At 40.2% G+C, this 20,024-nt stretch overlaps 3 protein-coding genes across 3 annotated transcripts in view; 1 reads left to right on the forward strand and 2 right to left on the reverse strand.

Moving 5' to 3' along the window:
• cfap54 (cilia and flagella associated protein 54) overlaps positions 1-12,564 on the reverse strand; it is a 93,363-nt gene extending 80,799 nt beyond the window's left edge. Inside the window, exons 1-10 of the mRNA XM_056284230.1 lie at positions 12,419-12,564; positions 11,619-11,724; positions 10,656-10,805; positions 10,089-10,254; positions 9,524-9,582; positions 8,629-8,772; positions 7,292-7,402; positions 6,534-6,635; positions 5,504-5,696; positions 3,523-3,621 (exon numbers count right to left, since the gene is read on the reverse strand). Coding sequence (XP_056140205.1) covers positions 3,523-3,621; positions 5,504-5,696; positions 6,534-6,635; positions 7,292-7,402; positions 8,629-8,772; positions 9,524-9,582; positions 10,089-10,254; positions 10,656-10,805; positions 11,619-11,724; positions 12,419-12,564 — 1,276 coding nt within the window. The remainder of the gene's footprint in view (positions 1-3,522; positions 3,622-5,503; positions 5,697-6,533; positions 6,636-7,291; positions 7,403-8,628; positions 8,773-9,523; positions 9,583-10,088; positions 10,255-10,655; positions 10,806-11,618; positions 11,725-12,418) is intronic.
• A 1,371-nt stretch (positions 12,565-13,935) lies between these two features.
• On the forward strand, positions 13,936-16,314 carry LOC130117046 (alpha-crystallin B chain-like). Its single transcript, XM_056285187.1, has 3 exons — positions 13,936-14,236; positions 14,530-14,652; positions 14,821-16,314. The coding sequence occupies exons 1-3, from the start codon at positions 14,057-14,059 to the stop codon at positions 15,010-15,012; spliced, it is 495 nt and encodes a 164-aa protein (XP_056141162.1). The 5' UTR covers positions 13,936-14,056; the 3' UTR covers positions 15,013-16,314.
• Positions 16,315-18,013: 1,699 nt separating this feature from the next.
• mia (MIA SH3 domain containing) lies at positions 18,014-19,844 on the reverse strand. Its single transcript, XM_056285334.1, has 4 exons — positions 19,605-19,844; positions 19,174-19,307; positions 18,888-18,998; positions 18,014-18,803 (listed from the first exon to the last, which is right to left on the reverse strand). Exons 1-4 carry the CDS (start codon positions 19,720-19,722, stop codon positions 18,780-18,782), a joined length of 387 nt encoding a protein of 128 aa, XP_056141309.1. The 5' UTR covers positions 19,723-19,844; the 3' UTR covers positions 18,014-18,779.
• Positions 19,845-20,024: the final 180 nt, after the last annotated feature.

Below are 20,024 nucleotides of genomic sequence, written 5' to 3' on the forward strand. Positions count from 1 at the left end.
AGTGAACGAAGGAGACAGCATACAACACTCAACCATGACAGGCTGTACCTACGAAGAGCTTCAGGAGGACGAGGCCTAGTCCAACTCGAACTGACCTTCAAGACTACCACTATCGGGCTGGATGGATACTTGACAAAAAAAAAAGTTGACCCACTCCTCCGAATAGTAAAACATCAGCTCTATTCCACCAATAAAGAAGCTGCACAATTCAAGAAAGAGCTTGATGTTCCAGAAATCCCACCAACAGAAAATGAGGCAACTACCATCTATGCCAAACGACTGAAGCAGAAGGCAAAACACCATGGCCAGCAGCACCTGCAAAAAACCTGGGAGGACAAAGCAATGTACTGGAAATACCCAAAAAGAATGAAAGACGCAGATGTGGACCAACAAAAGACACACCAGTGGATGAGGGAGCACCGGGCTGAAAGCAGAGGTGGAGGGCCTGATAATCATTGCACAAGACCAGAGCCTGGAAACCAGATCCTATCACCATTGCATCATCAAAGATGGAACAGACCCAAAATGCAGAATCTGTGGAATGTACGAAGAAACCATCAACCACATTGTCTCAGGCTGCCTGGAACTGGCAAAGACTGAGCACATATACAGGCACAACAAGGCAGCAGCATACCTGCACTGAAAGATCTGCAGGAGTTACAAGATCAAGGTGACTGAGAAGTGGTACGAACATCAGCCAAAAACGGTCACTGAAAACAATGATGTCACCATCCTCTGGGACATGCCCATCCACACTGACAGAGAGGTAAAAGCCAACAAGCCTGACATCATTATCAAGGACAGGAAGGAAAAGAGGTGCATGCTCATCAACATGGCAATACCATCCAAAAAAAAAAAACCCTCAGTGAAAGTCACAGAGAAGCTGACCAAGTACAAAGACCTGGAGATTGAAATCAACAGGAGGTGGGAAATGAAGACTGAAACAACACCATTGGTCATCGGCACTCTAGGACTCATGAAGAAGGGAATGGAAAAGTTCACCAGCCATATCCCAGGCAACATCAACGTCTGCGGAGTCCAGAAGATTACCCTACTCAGAACTGCCCACATATCACGACGAGTACTATCAATCAAGTGACATCTGCTCTATAGTGCCTCAGGTCCATAGTTTGGACCCGGCGCTACAGGATGTAAAACAGGATACATGAAAGAAATTATAACAATAATAATAATATAATAATAATAATAATAATGATGACAATAATAATAATAATAATTATTATTATTATTGTTGTTGTTGTTCCCTTGTAAAGAAAGGCACATTTAATATATACTCTATAACAGTATTCACCTCCTCCTATTTTTGAAACATATAATGGTGAGGTGTATTATATATTTTGATTAGTACCCTCATTCTTTTAACAATTTGTTCTAATTTTTTTCTACTATTTTGTGAAATGTACATCGTATTACGAAGAAATTCCTGTATTGTGTAATCTATAATATTCATGGTATCTTATGGAAATGTTCTAGATCTACTCATCCTCTGTAGTATTAGAGGTGGGATAGACTGACTATGTATTTTGTATTCTGATATTTATTGTATCTCGTTATCTTATTGAAATTGGTCTTATAGAAATGTAATATTTAGATGTAGTTTGTAATTTTGTAGAATTATTTCTATTGCCTATTATTATTGACTCTTTGAAGTGTATTTGTATTGTATGAGATGCTGTATGAATGTGAACCTGTTGGATTCTCTGCTAATAAGCACCAGATCATTTAAAGGCACAACTGATGGCAATCAAACACAGAGCAAATCTGATGAAGCAAAGTGCGAACCGTGTAGTTTTCTCCTTTAATTTTACTGTAATCCATTAATAAAATAGTGTCAAGCCTAGTATCCTGGTGTGTGCTGGAAAATTGTATTTTAGTATACATTTGTATATATATATATATATATATATATATATATATATATATATATATATATATATATATATATATATATATATATATATACACTACCGTTCAAAAGTTTGGGATCACCCAAACAATTTTGTGTTTTCCATGAAAAGTCACACTTATTCACCACCATATGTTGTGAAATGAATAGAAAATAGAGTCAAGACATTGACAAGGTTAGAAATAATGAATTGTATTTGAAATAAGATTTTTTTTACATCAAACTTTGCTTTCGTCAAAGAATCCTCCATTTGCAGCAATTACGGCATTGCAGACCTTTGGCATTCTAGCTGTTAATTTGTTGAGGTAATCTGGAGAAATTGCACCCCACGCTTCCAGAAGCAGCTCCCACAAGTTGGATTGGTTGGATGGGCACTTCTTTGAGCAGATTGAGTTTCTGGAGCATCACATTTGTGGGGTCAATTAAACGCTCAAAATGGCCAGAAAAAGAGAACTTTCATCTGAAACTCGACAGTCTATTCTTGTTCTTAGAAATGAAGGCTATTCCATGCGAGAAATTGCTAAGAAATTGAAGATTTCCTACACCGGTGTGTACTACCCCCTTCAGAGGACAGCACAAACAGGCTCTAACCAGAGTAGAAAAAGAAGTGGGAGGCCGCGTTGCACAACTGAGCAAGAAGATAAGTACATTAGAGTCTCTAGTTTGAGAAACAGACGCCTCACAGGTCCCCAACTGGCATCTTCATTAAATAGTACCTGTTAGAGCCTGTTTGTGCTGTCCTCTGAAGGGAGTAGTACACACCGGTGTAGGAAATCTTCAATTTCTTAGCAATTTCTCGCATGGAATAGCCTTCATTTCTAAGAACAAGAATAGACTGTCGAGTTTCAGATGAAAGTTCTCTTTTTCTGGCCATTTTGAGCGTTTAATTGACCCCACAAATGTGATGCTCCAGAAACTCAATCTGCTCAAAGAAGTGCCCATCCAACCAATCCAACTTGTGGGAGCTGCTTCTGGAAGCATGGGGTGCAATTTCTCCAGATTACCTCAACAAATTAACAGCTAGAATGCCAAAGGTCTGCAATGCTGTAATTGCTGCAAATGGAGGATTCTTTGACGAAAGCAAAGTTTGATGTAAAAAAATCTTATTTCAAATACAAATCATTATTTCTAACCTTGTCAATGTCTTGACTCTATTTTCTATTCATTTCACAACATATGGTGGTGAATAAGTGTGACTTTTCATGGAAAACACGAAATTGTTTGGGTGATCCCAAACTTTTGAACGGTAGTGTATATATATATATATATATATATATATATATATATATATATATATATACTAGTGCAATTACTATAAGTGCACAAAGGGCAGATCAACAATTGTGACACAAGTAATAGGGGATTCCAAAGTAGCTGGACAATGTCACAAATCTGTATCACAGTCATGCTACCTATAGATTAAGGTAGGCCGGGAAATTTAAACTTTTTAAGTAATCTTGACCACCAAGCCAGGCCTGAAAACAATGCATGCCTTGTTGGGATTCACCATGCCCTTTGTAAACATGCCGTCTGTAACTTTTGCAAATGCAAGGTATTAGCATTCTCAACAAAGGACAAAGTGAGCAGTTACTTACCTGCAGTGGCTAACTCCATCAAAGTGGATGATGAAGTTAGTGCGCTGAGACATGTAGGGAGAAAGTCATCATGCCCTCGCTCCCCAGCAATGGCCACTCCTTAACACAAGGGAAGCATGAAAACAAAATCCCACAAAAACAGATTTTCATTTTGATGATTAAGAAAAAGGGTATCATCAAACCTATTTTAAAGACAGTGCACCATTCTTACATAAGGTTTGATTTTTTTTTCTCCTGGATAGTAGGGTCCTTCCTATGGTTAGAGGGAGCCAATATAACAGTATTGTTATTTCGGATCATAGTCCTGTACAGCTAGATATAGGCTTCCTAGACTGTCCTAAACCCCAACGCACCTGGCGATTTGATCCTCTATTACTGTCCAGGGACTCCTTTAAAATTTTCTCTCTCAGCAGATAGATATCTTTATGGAACTCAACCACACTCCGGACATGCCACTAACCATTGTTTGGGAGGCTCTCAAAGCCTACCTTAGAAGCCAAATAATCTCATACACAGCACATGAGAGAAAGAAATATAAACAACGTCTAACAGAACTGTCTCATAGTATAGCGGAAGTGGACCGTTCATATGCTGATTCCCCAACACCTGAGCTTCATAAGAAAAAATTATTATTAAAAACAGAATTCGACAATCTCTCCATTAAACAAACAGAGCAATTATTCTTTAAATAAAAACAGACATTTTATGAACACGGAGAGAAAGCTGGAAAACTATTAGCCCATCAGGTTAGACAGTCCACAGCTGCTAACACTATTCCTGAAATTTGCACAGCAGCTGGGGTAAAGACTACCAACCCTGACACTATCAATAACCAGTTTAAACGATCAACAGAGGAAGTGATACAAGCAATTAAATCCATACAGAGCAACAAAGCACTGGGTCCGGATGGTTTCACAATTGAAATGTATAAAGAATTTGCTACCAAGCTGGCACCGATACTTAACCTGTTGTATCAGGAAATTTTTAACTAACAGAAATTACCCCAAACTATAATGCAGACAATTATATCAGTGTTACTTAAAAAAAGACAAAGATCCTTTGCTGTGTGGCTCCTATCACCCTGTAAGCTTGTTGAATTGCGACTACAAAATCCTTACAAAAATCTTGGCCACCCATATTGAAACTGTAGTCCCAACAGTTGTTAACCCTGATCATTCTGTAGAACAGACAGAAGTAGTGATTTCTTTAGACGCTGAGAAGGCATTTGACTGCATCGAATGGCAGTATCTATTCACTGTTCTAGAAAGGTTTGGCTTTGGTTCATCATTCCTAGCAGGGGTTAAAATATTATATTGCTCACCAACAGCCACAATGCGGACGAATAATATTATTTCTGATTATTTTTTTGCTTTATAGGGGCTGCAGACAGGGCTGCAGCCTCTTTCCTTACCTGTTCAATTTGGGAATTGAGCCACTCGCTATAGCTCTTAGGGCAGAGGATGGCATTAAAGGTATGTCACGAGGCGGTAAATTGCATAAGGGATCACTTTTTATCAATTGCCGATCTGCAAAAATTTGTACATGCTTTTATCTATTCTCAGATTGATTATTGCAATGCACTTTATTCTGGTATCAGCAAGGGCTCCCTCCACTGTCTGCAGCTGGTACAGAATACTGCTGCTTGGCTCATTACCAGGACAAAGAGGCATGACCATATCCACTCCTGTGCTTGCCTCCCTACACTGGTTCCCTGTTATATTTCAGATTGATTTAAAATTTTATTGCTCACTTTTAATGCCTTAAATGGTCTTGCTCCAACATACATTGATGATTTATTGACCTGGTATACTTCCTCTCGATTCTTTACCTTGCACACTGACTAAAATTTTAACTGCCGTCAAGCACTGTGTCATTCACTACAATGTGAATCTATGTGTGTCTATGAATATGGTATGAATTTATGTGTACCTGTAATTTTATACCTGTGAGTATGTGTTTGTTTTTTTGTTTTTCTACCAACCGGACAGTATACTGATGCCAGCTGAAACAAGTTCCAGGACCACTTCCTGCAGCTCTGGCTTATCTGGCATGCCCGTCTGAAGTGGGCGTCTGGTGCTGTCCCACAAAGCCTCTATGATGCCCAAGAATCGTGCTGCGCTGCTGTCAAACAGTTCCATTAACACACGCTCTGTGGCAGAACGGGGACACAGCACCTGCAGACAGGCATGTAAGATAACAATAGGAAGAGGATGAGCCACTTTGAAAATTAACTGGTGCAGTGATAATAACAAGGAGTTAACTAATATCTGTATCTGATAAACCCAAGGAAGAAATGAAAGAAATGACTAAAGATAGAGAAAATTCTTATCCTGGTTATAGCAATTCATTTAAACCTTTAATCAGAAATAGTAAAAACCAAAGCATACAAAAGCAGACAAACCAAAGCAGAGTGTGCATCTTCACTGTTTTCGCCACCCCACCTCAATTTTGACTTTTCATCACACAAACCATGTAAGTTTGAATGCGTTATGTCCCTTTGTAAAAGCATCATTAAGAACTGTACTAGTTAAATGCAGCTAAATGATACATACTGTATGATAACACTGTAAGAATCTATAGTTTATTATTAACATTTAAGAGCCTTGCATTTGAAACAAAACATCTCTGATTTATAGAGGCATATAAATGGAACAGACCAGATACATAACAGTGATACCAAAGTAGAATCCATCTTTGATATCTAAATTTGTAAAATCTAAAAAAAAGGGAGTTTGAAGATTTTTAAGCAGCTAGTGGTTTCCTAATGCCATACAACACACTTTATGAAAGTGATATGATCAATTTCGTCATTATCTACGAGTGTGTCTCTATGTCAGTGGGCATCAAGCTGCACATCTCTTTATTAAGGTTATCCATTCTTCACAGAACAGTATACAGTCACAATTTGAAGATAGAACCAAGATGGAGTTAGTATTTTGCTAGCTATAACATGCTCTTCAATGTGTCTGTTGCTAGTGTGATGCTCATAGTAGTTGACAAATTTCTGTTACATTGGGTAAATCCTTCAGGATGCCCCTTGGTTCGGTTCTGAACACATGTTCGGGTCTCCTTCTGCCCTCATATACCGCCCGCTTAAATACCATGGCAGCCAGCTAAAAGAAAAGAAGCAAAAAGAAAACAACAATTAATAATTTTTCCCATTAGATGAATTTCAAGGTAGTGGGCCCAGGTGTTGCATGAAATAATCCAGTTGGGAATGTTCCCTGGGTTAACTGTAGAGATAACATATCCTGCCATACAGCTTCAGTAAACCCTAAAGGTGGCTGCGCCCAGAGAAACCTGCGCCCAGAGAAACCTGCAACTGGCATGTAAAAAGAGGAAAGGAGGGGCAATCTATGTCTCGTGCATCATTCTGATGTTTTTTCAGTGTCTAATGATTGCGAAATTCAATTCAATTCAATTTATTGTCATTAAAAACAATATGCAGGCACATGTTAAAAGCGAAATGAGGGCTACGGCTTCACCGAACAGTGCAAGATGGACATAGACAAACATAGCAAACACAGGATAAGATATACAGATGAAGACTAAAAGCCAAAGATAAGTAAAAAAAAAAAAAGCATGGGTATAAACATATTTACAAATATTCCGTTGGTAGCCAGATTCATGTGGGTAACAGCTTGGGGAAAGAAGCCATTTTTGACAGAAAATGACGGACAGAAATAAATAGCCTTTTGGATGTTATCAAATAACGTTTTATTTCAGTAAGAGTATTCAGTGTGCATTTGTTAAAAAAGGCATTCCTTGCCTTGATTGTGGCCTCTTTGTGAGCTCTCCGAATCTCTATGGCAGGAATTCCACTCTGCTCCTCCATCTTAGCCAGGTCATTGAGCTTTCCTAGTGCTCTCTTAGCAAATACCTTAAAACACAAACAGACATACAAACAGCCAAACAAACCTGATCATATTTAAGCTTTGTGATACAAAAAGTGAAGCAACTTCCAGCACCAAATGCAAGATGACACAAACAAAACAATCTGGAAGATGTCATGTTTCCTGTTAAACATTATTTCCTTTTAACAAGTTCAAGGTTAAGCATCATGATGAAATCATTTAACCTTACTAGTGTAAGGCAAGAGGAATGTCTCTATGTCAAAGCTTGGTCACAATGGTGCTCTACTGGGGTTCTCCAGTGCAGAGACATGGATGATGATGATGATGATGATGATGATGATGATGATGATGATGTTAAAATGGCTTGGTAGCCATTTAAAAAAATACAATGGACTGAAACCACCAGAAATTAAAAACAATTTTAAAACAGCAGGACATCTAGTCTTTTGATGGGAGAGAGCTGCCACATCTTCTCAGCTCCCACTCTCTCCCTCTCCCAAGTGTGTCACCTTGTGAGTGTGGGCATAATTTAATCTATCCAAAGCCTAGGTTGACTCAGGATAGCTGCACCTGCAGAAACTCCACTACAGACAATTCATGATTATTTTTGATTTTCTTATCACTACACCAATGAATAAATTGTCACCAGAAAACAAAATTACAGCAGCAAACAGAAAAACTGAAAGCAAAAACACTGTGGTAATCTGAGACCACAGCCTACTCCACCACACCTCCCTCCTCACTCTGATGCCGGGGAGAAACTCCAGCCAAAACCTACTCCCCCCCACCCCCACCTCAAATGAAGGGCACTGGATAGCGAAAAGGTGGCTGCTGCTCCTCTTCTCTCCTGGGGTGGGTCCAGGGTGCTGGCTCCAGTAGGTCCAATGGCTAGTCATCTGGACTATGATATAGGGTTTTCTTACTTCACTTGACTAGACACCAGCACGTCTTCTCCAATACTGCTGTCCAAGCTGATGGTCTGCATGCGGAGCATCTTCTAGTCACCATGTCATGTCTCCTCTCCTGTGCCAGATCCCCCGTAAGGGCCACCACTGTGGCAAGTCTGCACCACAGCTAGGGTTCTCTGAGAGAGCTACACAGTTTTGTGTCCCTGCATCTTGTTCTCTCCAAATCTGGTGCATCTTTTTTTTTTGGGTGCAGCTGTGTTTTAACTTGTCTCAAGCCATTAACATTCAACACTAGCATAATTAACAATGATTGTATTTGTAGTTGGATGTCTGGTTCTGTTTACCTCAGCCTTTACTGCAGCCTGGTTGTCATAGTAACACTGGCAGACAGCACAGCAAAGTGTTGCCCTCCATGGCAGGTATTTAGCAGTCATCAAAGGGACAGATAATTCCAAACTGATACTAGCCCACAACAGGTACTCAAGTGCCTGGAAATACAGAGAGACGTTTCCATTTTCAAGCTTCTATTAACTTGACTGCTGGTTTAATCTGTTTTTTCTTTTAACCAGGTAAAAGGGGAATACAACTTTGTTTTATAAGTCAACCATTATTACTTATTTGGAAATCAGATGAGCTATAGCTACTAGGGTATCCAAAGAAAAACCAAGTCAAGTTCTCTCTTGTGAACACTACACACAAACACAAACTAAATTTGATTTCTTTTTCTTTTTTTTGCAATACCAATTGATAATGTTCCTGTGAAATCATGGTCATCAATCCATCCATCCATTATCCAAGCTGCTTATCCTACTTAGGGTCGCGGGATGCTGGAGCCTATCCCAGCAGTCACTGGGCAGCAGGCGGGGAGACACCCTCCCCCGTATTAATTCCCCGTGTATTAAATCCCCATGTATTAATGACACCCTGGTCATTAATATATAGTTAATAATACATAGTTAATATTCAATATATAGTTAATATTCATAATAATGTTTACCTATACATATCAATGTGTTGTACCTAAAACATTGCAAATCTCAGCCAAGGTTGCCCAAACTTTGTGAACTGCTGGACCAAATGCCGGATGATGAAACATAACTTCATGGGCCACAGTTTAAAAAAATGCTGCCTTGCTCCGATGGTCACCAATGGAAAATAAACAAACTATACTTAATCTTTGCAATAATTTTATGGCTTTGATGAGAAAGCCAAACATTTTTGCCATGGGTCAGTCAGTACCTGTGCACTACAATTCATGGTCATCAGGTACCGGCAGATGTTGTAGATGTTTAACGAACCTGGGCAAGATGGAGAGAAGGAGTGAAAGAGAGAAATAAAGAGAAAGTGAGAGAGGAGGGAGGCAGACAGACAGACAACTAGGTCAATGATGAAAAATAAGGTAGAATGTCATGCGTCTTCTCAGGTTTCCAAACTTCTTTTTTGTGTGTGCAACATTTGACTACATTTGGTTCAATGGGCTGATGGTACAAATATATTGCTTAATCAAAAGAATCGAATTGCCTACATACATTTTGGACCTACCTCTGTAGCACAGTAAAATTAGTTTCCTTTTTATATTCAAGGAAAGCATTGTATGAAATAACCTTGTCTGTTAATCTGCTTGATAGGATCTCACCCTTGTATCTAGAGCATCTCAGACCATCCCTCTAAAATCTTCAGTCATTTTCAGACTTTCCAGCATTTTCTGCTGTCTCTTCCTTGTGTTGTTTCTCCATGACAGAAATAAGTCAGTAACGTGTAAAAAAGATGCATAGAGCAAAAGAGAATTAGTCAGCTTGTGTACCATTATAAATCTGCCAGCAGAGGTGCTCATGTCGCTGAAAAGCCCGCATCATAATCCTGATGAAGTCCAACACACACAGTAGCTTACAGAGACCCTCCTGGCTGAGGATGTCATGCTTTTTTTCCTGCTCATATACACACAGGATAAAGCCCTGCAGTGCACGAAGCTGCGCGCGCACACACACACACACACACACACACACACACACACACACACACACACACACACACACACACACACACACACATTATTAGCAAATATCTGATTTTGTTGTCACGTTTCAAATAATTATTTTCAATCAGTACCATCACAGCAGGATCAAAACTGAAAACTCCTAAATTATGCTTGCAATTTATTCATTTGTACTATTCATTTCACATAAACTAGAGGTTGTAGAGATGAGAAAGGTGTGTATTGCATATTTCTGTGGAAATCAATCTTTGGACACTCAAAACAATGCACTAAGCAACTTTTCCATCACACAAGCTGCTACAAAACCCTTCTCAGCAAAAGGAAAATTCCAAGCTTTCCATATTTTATAAACACAACACATGCAGCACCATTTACCTTCATATTCAGCATGTCTTGGTTTGTGTCAAACCCATCAGGGAAGTAGGAACTCATGAAATGGTCCACACCCATGATGTCATATATAGTCAATGGGCTGAACAGCTGCAAGCAGAGACTGTAACCCTGCCACAATGCCAGGTGGTACAACTACAAAGCAAGTAGGAGTTAAAGGAGACACTACATATACATAGAAAATGTAAATCAGAGTGTGGGAGTTTAGAAAGTAAAAAAACAAAAAAAACAAAATAGTGAGCCACATTTTGCTGGATTAATCAACATATTGGGCTGAATGTAGGAATAGCACATAGAATTGAGGCTCCAGAACTCTTATACATCATTAAATTTAAATAATTTTGAGAGAAGGTGTAAAGTGAAAAGGAAAGGCATGGTAAATGTAACCTGAACGAAGGGTAGTATTAATTTAAAACAAAAAAGTATGCTGTCAAGATTACATCATATTTTTGTTACCATCTCAAAGTTTGGGGATATCGAATTAAATCTTGACATGGGGATCATGTAATTTCTAGTTTAAAATAAAGACTCCAGGCTTTTAAAAACTAGCATAACTACATTTCAAATTCATTTTTGTACATACTCACATACAGTACAGAATATGGCAAATATTTCTAACACTCAGTACAATTCTTTGCAGCAGTTTAGATGGCTTCTTTTTTTCCATCACGGCTGAAGCAACTGTTTGCAGTCTAGGTTGGACTTTATTCACTAAAAGTAACTATGGCGATAGACTGCACTATTTGGTGACATATCCAAGTCAACGTATTCCAAGGCTTTGCCATATTTACTGTAAAATTTAGCACTCTTGAGATTCAGACATTTGAAATGTTCTTCTGCTTAAAAGACGTTTACCTAAACAAAATGTGATGACAAATCAACTACAGCTTTCTAGCTTTGTAGGCTAAATATCGAAACAGCCAGTCAACAATATTCTGTTGGTGTTACCTTTATTCCAAAGAGAAAATCTGCAATTCTAAGCATGTGTTCCTGGTACACCTGTAATGGTATGCGATGTCTGTACTTGATCCAAATCTCCATTAAGATTTTAACCCTTGAAGGAAAAAAAAAGCTTACTGTAAATTGAAAAAGACACTTAAGACTCTTCAAATTAATTCAATGAATAATCTTAAAACACAATTCATTCTGGAAGTCTTTTAAAGAGATTAAATTATTTTGATTTGTATTTCTTCATTGTAGTGTCACCAGGTAAACACACTTTAAGGGCCGTTTGCACATTTACAATTTGAAAGTTTAAAGTTTCTTAATGTAAGTTGTGACACAATAGGTTAGTTTTATTAGAATATCTTCTTGATTGGCAGTTAGATTGATTTGCTGGATCTATTGAATGTGTAGGTCTGGCATATTTTAGTACTACGGAAATACAAGTCTTAACTCGAAAAAGATCCCAACACCGTTTAACAACGTAATGTATTTTGGATATTGTTAAACTAATTTGGTCTACTATTAGCAAAGGTATATTTTCACCGTTTAGCAAGGTTAGCATTGCTAGAAAACTGTGGCCTCTCACCTCTGACGAATAACTAGTTGATGCTAACTGGTTAGAAATGGGTTATTTCATGTTGGTTTTAGGCAAGATATTAGTATATATTAGTTAATCTGAGGGCTCTATCACGATAATTTCAGTTACGACTGTCAACAATATATTGGCAGAGGGCATCAACGTTAACACTGATAACTTTGGTTTGGTTAGCCAACTACTAAATTTGCGTTAGCTCTTTTTTTACCCTCTCGCATGCGAGTTGTTGTCCGGCTTGGGTGAAGAAGAAATTCGCTTCATTAAGGTTTGAAACGAATTAATCTCTCTTTCAAAAGTCGATAGAACTGGGTTTCTTCTGTCAGTTTCTCCGTAATATGAAGCTGGAAGGTCCATTTCTGTCCCAATCTTTTTTCCAATTTGCCGTTGTTTGTTGCACAGTAAACCAACTAACGCTGGCTGTTAGACTACTGCTCCAGACCGTGGACAAGGCGTGTCGTCATGGTAACGACGCTGTTGTGGTTACGACGCGCGCGCGCACACACACAAACATACACACAAACGCACGGACACACTCACTGGCCCCTCGCACTTTTTAAAATGTTAAAATGAAAAGCTAATTATGTCACCTGTGTCTCATTCGGTATAGTCTTCCAGGTACAGGAGGACAATGCAAATGTACAATCGATCTTCAACCCAGACCTGTGAATGGCCAGGAGGGCCTTAACTAACAACCCGTGGCTCTCTGACGCATATTGGCCTAAAAGATCAGAGAATGTTAGCCTGGAACAAGACAAATACTAAACTACAACTTTAAGATCAAGCTTATAATTAACAGACAGGTGAAGAGGAGGAAAAAAATTGGGGCGATATCGCAGAATTTGATGCCATTTTCCACCGAAGGTCAAACAGGGCATCCCAGTTGCTGATGCATAATGATATAACAGCATCTATGAATGTCAAAAGCCAAAGATAATCAAACATTGGTTAGTAAATACCTAAATTGCTGAAAAACAACACTATACACAAACACTGTCACATAGTCAGAACGGACTTCATACTTGTGAACTGAGCTCACAGCGAAAAGATACACAATGGCATTGCCACTGTATGCTATCCCATACAAATTGTCAAATTTTTCATCCGACCGGACATCCACCCTAGGCGCAAATGCAAAGCTTTTGGCACTCAGAACCTAGCGGGCTAATACTTTGGCAACCATGCTTCAGACAAATATTCACACACACACACAGACGCACACACCAACCCACATAAACAGACACATAAAATACACAAAAAACACTCACACATACGCAGGGACATTTAAACCCAGACGGGGGCATTTCCTGGGGGAAAGAGAGAAGAGGGGCATCAGCACTATTCCTAGCCAGTGTCAACTCATGACTGAAAGAATGAGTAGGAGAGAGAGAAAGAAAGAGAAAGAGAGAGAGAGAGAGAGAGAGAGAGAGAGAGAGAGAGAGAGAGAGAGAGAGAGAGAGAGAGAGAGAGAGAGAGAGAGAGAGAGAGAGAGAGTTAGAACAGTTAAAACAATGAAAGAAAGAGATTGACATCAACAGTTGACCTCATTGTTCCAGAAAATTCAGACTCTTGGCAGGGTCAGTGTGTGCGTGTGTGCGTGTGTGTGTGTGTGTGTGTGCTGGAGGTGGCATGCATAGAGTGAAATGAAGCAGGGGCTTGAGGGGAGGGGTCAGAAAGGGCTATAAATGGTGCCTGCAGGGAGAGAACAGCAGCATCCAGCACCTCAGCCTGAACACCAGTGGAGCAGGGAGAATTATAGACGACCTACCATCATCACCAGCTCAACACACCCAGGACCTAGCCACTTTCTTAACCAGTATTTCTCCTTCTTTTTTGGAAAAATCTCATCATGGATATCCCCATCCAATACCCCTGGTACCGCCGAGCTCTCGGCCCTCGTCTCTCTGACCTGCCCTCGGTAGAATCCCTCTCTGATTGGCCACTTATCTGGCCTCTCTCTTGGTCCCTCCCCTGGATACGCCCTTCCTTCATGCGCTGGCTCAACTGGCCTGAAAATGGACACACTGAGGTAAAACCAAATTCATCTGTAAGCCATTCAGTGGTCTTCCACCCTTATATGAAATGCCCTGAACACAAAGATGAAGTTAAATATGAAAGGTGTTAAGTTTCTTCCTGAGTTGTGACTCCCAGTGAGATACTCTGTGATCTATTTATGTTGCTCTCTGTGCTTTTAGCTACTGTATGAAGTGTAAATTACACACCAAGATGAGGAAGTTCACGTGCCCAGCAGAGTGCTGGGTCAAGTCCTGCAACTAACAGCTTTCCCAAGTCATGTGCCTAATCTCTCTTTTATCTGTATAGATGCGCGTGGAGAAGGATCGGTATATCATTTATCTGGATGTGAAGCATTTCTCCCCTGAGGAGATATCTGTCAATGTCACTGGGGAGTTCATCACAGTACATGCCAAGCATGAGGAGAGGCAGGTAAGTGGAGTGACAGAGGCCTGCAAACGTATATCAAACACTTCCCTGCTGCTTTCCAGCTAGCATCTTTCCAGCAAGCATCAAAAGTTGATAAACTTAACCAAGCAGACAATACAATGATGCACTGATCTTTTGGGGGTTTTGTGTTTATGTACTCCTTGTGATCAGGATGACCATGGCTTTGTGTCAAGGGAATTTCTGAGGAAGTACAAGCTTCCTATGGGCACCTCCTGTAATGAAGTCACTTCAAGTCTGTCAAGCGATGGCGTGCTGACAATCACTACCCCTCGGTCCCCTACCACCCCGGAGCATGCCATTCCTATCATCTGTGAAGATGGGGCAACAAAACAAAAGAAGTAGAGCAGAACCTGACCCCATAGCCTGTCCGACTACTAAAACAAAGCGATACCTGTCTCAATTTAGCCCTGTCCCACTCTGTTGGCAGTTGAGGTGACTTATACCTGTCTGCCCACATATTGATAGGCCAGGATGCCTTGTGGTGAAATAATATCTAACCCCTAACCCAATGTTGCTCTTAAATCTTTGCAGGAGAATGGTGCTTTACAGCCAGAGTCTAACATTTTGAGCTTTTGTAACGTAATCTGGGAGCATGCTAAAACATTTTGGGACACACTAAGTTAAGGAACAGGTTTATATTTATATAACTAGGACAGAAAACAGAGAGGTCCTGAAAGTTGATTTCCACATCACAAGCCTCCAGAACTACCCTATGTTAAGAAAAAAGAAGAAAGAAAAGAAAACATACCTCTCTTTCCAAAATGTTCCCACAACTGTGTAAATGGGATATCTTTATATTTTGACATTTGGTTTATGATTTTTTCACAGGGCACTTGACATGCATCATGGGAAACTGTCTGCATCAGGGTTTGAGTAACAGAATGGGGAGAATGTTAGCATCCCTCAGTGAAACCAATGGGTAAAGTGGCTTGCAAGCTAGACTTGTGGTTTGTAACACGTTGAGGAATGCTGACAAAGTAGTGTAAGGACAGCTGGAAGGCAAACGTAAGATGGTTTTGTCCATGTTATGACAGGTGTTAGAGGAAGATTAGTAGACTCAATTTTAAAATGTCATAATATTCCTTAAATATTACCTGCGTGGCCATAAGTAAGATGTCAGTTCAATCTGTTTACTCTTTTGAGGATAGTGCTGGTTGTATGTGTGAGGTAAGAGGGACATCCCTGGAAGAATATAGTCATCAGTGTGTTCACTATAAAATGGAAACACCAAAGGAATAGGGACCAGATGTGTATTTCACTGAAAAGAAATAGAGGGCCAAAGATGTGGGAGGGTGAAAGAACAGGAAGAAAGTGGAAGCTAGTGGCAAGAGGTGGGAACTGATATTAGCGGAGAGAAAACCTGGAAAAAAACTGGATTTCTTTCCACTGAGGAGCATGAGCTCTGAGCTGCTAAGAAAACTCTGTGTGTGTGTGTGTGTGTGTGTGTGTGTGTGTGTGTGTGTGTGTGCATGCGCATGTGTAGCTTAGGTTGAACCCTGAGCGGATACGTGTGTATCGTTGCAAGAAAGTTTGCAGATATTTATGGCTTTACCATTCCTTTATATTGATTTCAAACCCCAAATGTATTAACCTCTGTTGTTAAAAGGTAACACCAATTAGAATAAACATTGAAACATACATGCTCCACCATGTTGGCTCTTTGTTTTTATCCATTTTGTTCTTGTTGTTTGTTGGAAAGTTGTGAGGAATAACATCCTTTCAACAGGGACATCCATGCAGCACCGATCTTGGGGGAGAAAAAAAGCACCTTGCCCCACTATGCATCAGCGGGAAAAGGTGATCATAGAAAGGGTTCATATTTTGACTAAAATGCAGTTTTGACTCTTCGAAATACGAAGTGTTTATGTTAGTTTCAGATTTCACCTTGAGATAAATTATGCGGACATGCCAACAAATTTGATAGCATGAAAAGAGAAATTGGAACAATGCTGACAAACAAAGGGCATGGAAGCATTTACATAAAAGATTTCCATTGTTGTTAATTGTCTATACTTTTGAAAAGAAATTATCTTAATTTCTTTCTCACTTGGATGAGAGAGAGTGTGTTACCGGTAATATAGCAAATAAACACATTTTGAAATGATATTCTGCTGTAAAATTTGTAGGGGAAAAGTAGATGCTGGATGAGCTTTGGGGGTGATTATCCTTGTAGAATAATGCAGAGATAAAATCTAAATGTTTCTAATCTTGCCAATTAGTTACTCTGATAATTCAGTAAAAAGTACCTGTATGTGACTTTTTTTTAAGGATGGCATTCACCTCATGTTCAGCGTTTCACCTTTCAAGCACCAAGTAGGAGTTTTCTAATCATGTTACATTTACATGTACATCCACATTTTGAAAGAACCCCCCCCCCTTTTCTCCCCAACTGTATATTGCAGTGGTACTCACTAATTTTCTTAGGAGAGCCAGCCACTTATGAGTAAGACCATCCCTCAAAGAGCCACAGAGATTGCAGATATAACTCGGATGTTGTTCGTTTTTTTTAGCATCACTCTCAAGATATTTACCATTTTTGTGTATGTTTAAAAAAATATAGTGCCATGCTTTCCATCCTTACATCTCTTTTTATTCTCAATTAATAATTACATTGCATTATTAAAATATATAATACTTGTTTGTGAGTTTGTAAGGCTGGGAGTGGAACCCATCTTATGTATGCATGTACATATGCAATTATACATAAGCATTATCAACATGAAAAAAATGTTTCGCAAATACAAAGCTACACATATAGGCTATACGTCTACCCACGATCCCACGCTGTTACGTAGCGTACGTTCTTTGACGTATCTTCAGTATGCTGCCATCTGCTGGACACTTCTTATTGTTATCAGTGGATCTATATGAGGCGTAAAACAAAGCCGCGTCAAGACTAACACTGGTATATTGTATCCGGCCAATCACCCCACTCTTCCAAGCCGTCCCGGTCGCTGCTCCACCCCCTCTGCCGATCTGGGGAGGGCTGCAGACTACCACATGCCTCCTCCGATACACGTGGAGTCGCCAACCGCTTCTTTTCACCTGACAGTGAGGGGTTTCACCACGGGGGCGTAGCGCGTGGGAGGATCACGTTATTTCCCCCCTGAACAGGCCCCTCGACCGACCAGAGGAGGCGCTAGTGCACTGACCAAGACACATACCCACACCCGGCTTCCCACCCGCAGACACGGCCAATTGTGTCTGTAGGGACGCCCGACCAAGCCGGAGGTAACACGGGGATTCGAACCGGCGATCCCCATGTTGGTAGGCAACGGAATAGACCGCTACGCTACCTGGACACCCCCTGAAAGAATAATTTGATTGAAAAGCTTTGCATCTTTGCAACTTTTTATTCATTCTACATGACTTTTTCCTAACATACAGAATGGTTTTAGTAGTATAGCATGAGTTATTTGATACCAACATGGGAAACTGCTTTACATGGGAATGCAAAAGGAAAATTCAACATTTATCAAAATTTACATTTTACTTTAAAAAGCTTTGATTTGTTGTGACATGATCCAACATCAGTGAACAGCATTATAAATTCTTTCGAGGCTGAATTTGTTTTCCTTTTCTCGCCTTTCTTTTCATAATTTTGCATTATTAATGGCATCATATTATCTCTCCTTAAAATGTATTAAAAGGAACCAGAAAATACCATTTCAGTGGATGACATTTGCACATTTCCTTTCTGATGCATTCATGACAGTCAAGAAACAGCAGACCCATTTCAGCTATTGTCTAACTTATATTCTCTGACAGCTAGTGTATAAAGATATCTGCAAAGCAGGAATTGATGCTGTATGTGGTTAGGATGAGTTGTTCATAAGAGACAGAACAAAAAGAGAGCTTTTTAAGCAGCACTGATTCACTCTTGCACCTCGGTAAATGCAAACTACATTTATGACAGGTGATTATGCTGTAGAATGCTTCATTCTTGTTGGACTATGTCCAAATCTTTAGGTGTCATCTTATCCATAGGTACATATTGACGTACTGTGAGCAATATGCATGGGGTCACATGAGAGACAAGAAATTGTCTAGTAGTTTAGCCTGCCAGAAGTTTGCATCATTTGTTGGTGACGACCAGTTGTGCTTAAATCTCAGTGACAGTAGAAGTCCCATTTCTGCAATCGAGAAGAAATGCACAGTAAAGAAGACAGCAACACATAGCACAGTAATACTATTGAAGTGTGTGTGCATCTACTTACATCAGTTTTTACTTCAACGGTGGCTGGCATGAGAGCATGCGTCTCCTCCGCAACACTGCTGGGAAAATGTCCAATGCGAGCCTCCTGCTGTCCATAGTACGAGTCCTGCACCTGTAAACAGAAGAAATGGGGGGGGGGGATAATTATAGTGTTCACCTATGCAAGGTTAGTAAATGCTATACACAGATGCTTGATTATTATTTTATCAATCATATTGCAAAGTCTTCCTAGGGTGTTTCGGTGTGGAGATGAGCTGAAGTCATAGCTGCACAGACTCTTCACTCACACTTCCTGCCCAGAAGAGGTTCCCTCTGTCCTTTAGCATGGCATAGACATAGATGAGCTGTCCCTGTCGGATGGGGATGAACCTACAGTCTCCAGGATAGTAGTCCTCCAGCGCACGGGCTATCAAAATGGGGTCTGGCCGAGGACAAAGGAAATCAAGAGAAGACATAGAGGTATGGTGTTGCAAAGGGGGTGGAGGTTGATGGTGTAAGTAATGTTGATAATGTGTCATGTGCAGAGAATGTGGCTTTAGTAACAGTGCTGCAGCTGTGTTGTCTATACAGCAAAGGCAAGATACGTGACAACTCAGCCTACCAGTAGAGTAACGATCACACCACCGTAATCACCACACTTTATTCATAACATGCATAGTGATAGGCTACTACTTAGCTGTGGTCAGCATTGGTAAAGTATTTTCAGGAGTCTACTCACGGCTACACTCTGCATCAGCGCAGAGTTTCTTGTCAGAGAGTTTGGGCATCTGTCTTCCTGACTCAGAAAACGGCAGCAAAATGCAAAGTAACACAACAAAACAAAGTTTTGAAGCCATGGCTCTTTTCACTTTATTCTACGTTAGGTGAATATCAGGTAGGCTGTTTATTCCCCTCTGTCTGTGTGCTGTCTCATAGAAGGTGGTGCAGTGATGGCCGTCCCTTTTTCTCTCTGCCCCTGTCCTCCTTCCTTCTCTCTCTCTCTCTCTCTCTCTCTCTCTCTCTCTCTCTCTCTCTCTCTCTCTCTCTCTCTCTCTCTCTCTCTCTCTCTCTCTCTCTCTCTCTCTCTCTCTCTCTCTCTCTCTCTCTCTCTCACACACACACACACACACACACACACACACAGAGCTCCTTTCAAACT

The sequence above is a fragment of the Lampris incognitus genome, chromosome 8 (assembly GCF_029633865.1).
Source record: "Lampris incognitus isolate fLamInc1 chromosome 8, fLamInc1.hap2, whole genome shotgun sequence".
Taxonomy (NCBI): domain Eukaryota; kingdom Metazoa; phylum Chordata; class Actinopteri; order Lampriformes; family Lampridae; genus Lampris; species Lampris incognitus.